The sequence below is a fragment of the Olea europaea genome, chromosome 7 (genome assembly GCF_002742605.1).
Source record: "Olea europaea var. sylvestris chromosome 7, O_europaea_v1, whole genome shotgun sequence".
NCBI classification, from domain to species: domain Eukaryota; kingdom Viridiplantae; phylum Streptophyta; class Magnoliopsida; order Lamiales; family Oleaceae; genus Olea; species Olea europaea.
In genome coordinates this window covers 11,458,482-11,463,533 of record NC_036243.1, presented here as the reverse complement: position 1 = coordinate 11,463,533, position 5,052 = coordinate 11,458,482, and the positions used below count along the sequence as shown (strand labels likewise).

General features: G+C 29.3%; 1 protein-coding gene across 1 annotated transcript; it reads right to left on the bottom strand.

Annotated features, from left to right (window-relative positions):
* Positions 1–3,589: 3,589 nt before the first annotated feature.
* On the bottom strand, positions 3,590–4,296 carry LOC111397684. Its single transcript, XM_023024682.1, has one exon. It carries the CDS (start codon positions 4,249–4,251, stop codon positions 3,769–3,771), a length of 483 nt encoding a protein of 160 aa, XP_022880450.1. The 5' UTR covers positions 4,252–4,296; the 3' UTR covers positions 3,590–3,768.
* Positions 4,297–5,052: the final 756 nt, after the last annotated feature.

The following is a 5,052-nucleotide window of genomic DNA, read 5'->3' as shown; positions in this document are numbered from 1 at the left end:
TTTTTTCAGTTAAGATATCTTCCTTATAAATGCATGTTTAGCATAGTTTATATTATAATTTAAATTCATCAAAATTATTACTAGTTTTGTCACTCATATTGTTGAATATGTGACCATTTTTGAGGGCTTAGTCTTTGCTCTTACTCATGAACTCGCTATTGCTATAATCGAATCAGGGTGCTACAATGTTTTACAACCGGCAAATAAGTAGAATTTCATATACATTTAACACTTTTCTTTAGTATGCTCTCTTACTCATGCCCTCTCAAGACCTGAAGAACGCTTCTTTATATTCTCATGACATTGACACGGTCGAATTTGGGGGATCCCCGAGTAACATTGTGGAACTTAAAATTCATGATTTAAGTGTTCAGTTTTTTTTTTTTTTTTTTTTTTTTTTTCTATTTACACTTTTTTATTTTAAAAATTAAACTCAACGAGCTCATCTCAATAGTCATCTCGACCCATCGATCTAAAATCGATCATGGTCTATTATCTCTGTCTTGTGCTTTAAAATATCTTCCTCATAGAAATAAGGGAAAATTGTACTTGGGGTCCCAATTCTTTTTATTATTGCAAATTATTTTCAAACATTTCATTTTGATTGCAATTGGAGAACATATAGACGAAATCCATTCATTTGACATTTAGTCAACCTAAAAAATAAAAATTGCTACATTTGACCAAATTTAAAAGTGCAAAATTGTAAATTCATATTTTTCTATTAAAATAATTAAAAAATAAAAATAAAATGTCCCCCCAACACCCAAACAACCCAAAATCCCACCACCATCATCAGCAAAATTGATTTGCTCCTCTGCCAACACCAATTGAAGACCAGTTTACTCCAAATTCGAATAAAATTAGAACAGCATCAGGTCCAAAAAATCTTGAATCAACTCAAAAAAGATTAGTTCCTATTAAAATAGACAGCACGCCATGTGATAATGACTAGGAAATTATCATATGCAATCTATGCAATTGCTGGTAAGGCCATATCTGCAAAGGATGTGGTGGCATCAGACTCCAGATACCGTGGCCATGAGGAATTTTAATTTGGTCAAAATGTGGCCAAATTGATTTTTTTTTGGTATAATTTGCAAATGTTTTAAAGGTTCAGGATCTCGACTACAATTTTCCCTACAAATAATGAAACATGTTTGATGAGTATTGCTTTGCCTTTAAAACAAATAAAATTAAATTAAATTACCAATTTCACTTGTTTTATGTTGCATTGGATTCTGGCAGCTGGCTCACATCATCTATGATTTGAAGCCAACTCTACCTTAGGAAATAAAAGAGGGGACCTCAAACCGACGTCGCCTGTGGATTTCATAATATTCACTTATTTCACCTCATGTCATTTCTCAGATTAATTATATTAAATTGTCAATGATTTTTAACTTTTATTCATTATCGTATTTAAATTGTGATATTCAGCGTAATTTTTTTATTTTTAATTAATCAAATATTTTAGTTCATTGATTATAATTTTTAATTTAATAATGTAATTTATAATTAAATAATTTCTGAAAAAATTAATTATTGAGAGAAAAAAAAAAGAAAATAAAGGAAATACTATTCATTTATTTTTATATTTGGTTTAATGGTTGAAAATGACTTTACAAGTTGGTTTGAAAGTTACACCAATTTGATGCAAACAATTAAAGATGACCTTAGGCTTAACATACTTTCTAGACTAAAAAATATCTTATCTTATTTGAAATAAGTTTGGCGGTGAGCAAATAATTGAGACTATTTGTTGAAAGTAATCATTAAATGGGAAAAGTTCTTCTGTGGGCTCTGTGTGAATGTTTTTGAGAAATACGAAAGCGATAGTAATATTAAAAAATCTCCTTATTATTTTATTTACATAGATGTGTCCGCAAGTGAAGTAAGGTAATGAATAAAATCCCCTTAATGTCGAAATAAGGTTCAAGCATGTCAGTGACAAGATTAGAAATTAATAAAACAAAATATTTTATTGTAATTTCATAAATAATAATTCTATAAAATTAATCTAAGAGCACAAACAAAGTAGTATAAAAATTTTCCTAATGCTTGTTTGGTACAGATTTTAAACCAATTAAAATCAATTTTTTGACCATTATTTCAGTCGTTATTTTTGAATTTTTTTCTCACAATAGGATTTACTTTATATCTAATCAGTCAAAAAATCATTTATTAAAATTCCTACTAAACAAGCACATAATTTTTAAAGCAACAAATTATTTTTAAATACATACGCAGACAGTTTTGGAGCAATTTCAGCCCTTGTTTGAACCCCATTATTTGATAAAAAATAATTTTGAAATAGTAATTTTTTAAATAATGCGTGATTAAAAAATATGAAAAAGTTCGACATTACATATGAAATTATTTTATTAAGAGAATATATGATTAAAAATAAATTTGAAACAAATATATTGTTAAAAAATGGACTCAAACGGGCTTCTATCTTCTTGAAAATCACAAAGACGACGTCAACATTGCATAATTAATTAAAGGACATTTCAGAGTGCAATCAACCCATCCATATATAAGATAATTACGTGGCTCCAGCTGTAAAGAGTTGTTCCACAGCTTCAACCTATTATCCTCCCTGTATCCTCGAACCTCCATAGGTCAAACATTTCTCTATTCCTTCCCTCGATAGTATCATTTTGATTGATAAATTGTAACTTTATTTTTTTTTTCAACTAAATCCTATTTTTTTACCATAAAAATAAAAAATATGATTGTTATTCATCACATCAAATCACAATATTTGAGTTTTATCTCTTGTGTGGGTCAAATAACGACTATTTATTTCATTTTCATTTTTAGAAAAATGAAAATCAAATGGGAGCTAAAAAAAATGGATTATAATCCAATTTAAAATTAACACTTAATTTTAATCACACAATTCAAAAGGCTTACAATTTTTAACTACAAAATTCATCAACTTTTATCAAAATTTAATAAAATGTAATTATTTTCTAAACCAAACAGGGACTTATATTCATTATTATTAAGTTATCTAACATCACTAGTCTAGGAGTTATATAAATTTGGTATGTTTAGCAATGATATATTAAGTACTGATAAGTTAAGTATCAATGACACGACGTATTAATTTATTGGTAAATTAATAAACTAGTATGTCATGTCATCGATACTTACTAAATTATTTCTCTAATGTAATTGTTCATTTAGAGTATGTTCGGTGGTGATTATGAGAATTAATTTTTTTTTTATCTTTAAAGAGAAAAATGGGTCCCATTTATGAGTGAAGAAATAAAGAAAGACAACTGAAATAGTAAAATAATAGTTAAAAAAATTGATTTTCTAAGGTAAAAAATTGCTACAAAACGGGGCTTAATTTGTTGAATTATGCCATTTATATATTAATTTTTTTACACTATCGTTGACATTTACATTGTTGTCAACAATTAATTGGATAAAAAAAATTGTTTTTTAACTGTTCAATTAAATAATGTAACTTAATCGTTCGACATTGACATTGAGATAACAATATTACTAGAATATATACTAAATTAGTTGTTCCATGTGAATATAATCATAATGTCAAAACGCTGGAACAGTAGCATGCGAAGCAAAGGATGTAGTATTCGGATCAACTTGAATAGGGGCAAAACTGTAAACAAACCATAAATAAACGCCAATTTGAGCCAACCAGCAATTCTAATTAGTTAACTAATGATCCGTCATTCGACTCATTACAATATTTACAAAATGAATTTTCGACCTGCATTTCCCAAAATCCCCCTATTCAGGTATTGCACTCAGCCCCGCCGCAAATTTCCCTCTCCTCTTATTACCACCACTACCACTCCTCCTCATACTACTTTCAGTAGCACCACCGTTCGCCGGCGGTTTCAGTTGATTCTCTGTGGGAAACACCAAGACTTGCCGCCGGCAACCGCATTTGTCGCTGTAACCACTCTTGGCCAACGCGGAGCTGGCCTTCACGGCCAATGCCCCCATTTCCTCTGCCTGAAGCCGGTGCTTCAATCGGCTTAGAGGCAAAGCAAAGTAAAGCTGACCCGGCTGCAATTCCTCGTCGTCACTCACCGCTGAAACCACTTCGTTGAAATCCATTTCATCGGAATTACATATGAAATACGTAGGGTTCTTCTGTAATACATAAGAAACCTTTACAGGATATGGATATTCCTGTAATTTTCCGTCGTATAATATCAGTTTTGCTGTGGCTACAGAGGTAGCTTCACAGGAACTGCATATACCCATTATTTTAAACTCCTTCTGTGTATGAAAAGTGAATATGGAAGGAAGTGGAGAAAGCTATCTATATATATACACACACACATTGAAGGAGTGGTGTATTATTGTCGCGTCTGAACTTAAACAAAATTCAACAGTAAAAAGTAAAAAACTTTTAAATGCAGCCTATCAAGTATCAATAAAAAGAATTTTATTGTTTAAATTTAATTTTTAACACGAATTATTTAATACAATTAATTTACTAATCAGCAAAGTCAATACTGATATAAATTTATATAAAAAAATAAAAAAATCTAATAAGTAAACAAAATTTTCGTTTTGAGAGTGTAAACATTTCGATTTTCAGGTGAAGAAGCTATTAATGAAGTCGTTTAAATTATTCTAAAAATTCAGAATTTACAAATAAGTTCTTGATTTTATGGCATTTTATATCATTAAAGAAGTTATTCCAAAAATATTTTTTGTTGGTTCAAGTAAATCAAAATAATAAAGAATTGATAAGAATTAGCCAGCTATTTTTCAAAACTATTTTTTATATACTCATTTTCAATCACACATTCATATAATAAAATATTTTTGCATGTATATTTAAAAATTTTCTATTTTTTGATCATGCATTTTACAAAAATTCACTATTTAAAAAATTATTTTTTTAGAAATAATGTTTTTGGAATTTGGATAGAGGAGCTGGATGAGAGTGAAGGTTGCCAACCTGTAAGTGGTGTGGTGGATTACAGCCAGGTTGTAATTAAGGGAGTACGTTGTAATTTTGGGACATGGGAATTGTGGGACCTTTCTTTGAGTTAT

Excerpts from the sequence above, each read along its gene's own strand:
- LOC111397684 (XM_023024682.1), bottom strand. The coding sequence starts at position 4,251 with ATGGGTATATGCAGTTCCTGTGAAGCTACCTCTGTAGCCACAGCAAAA.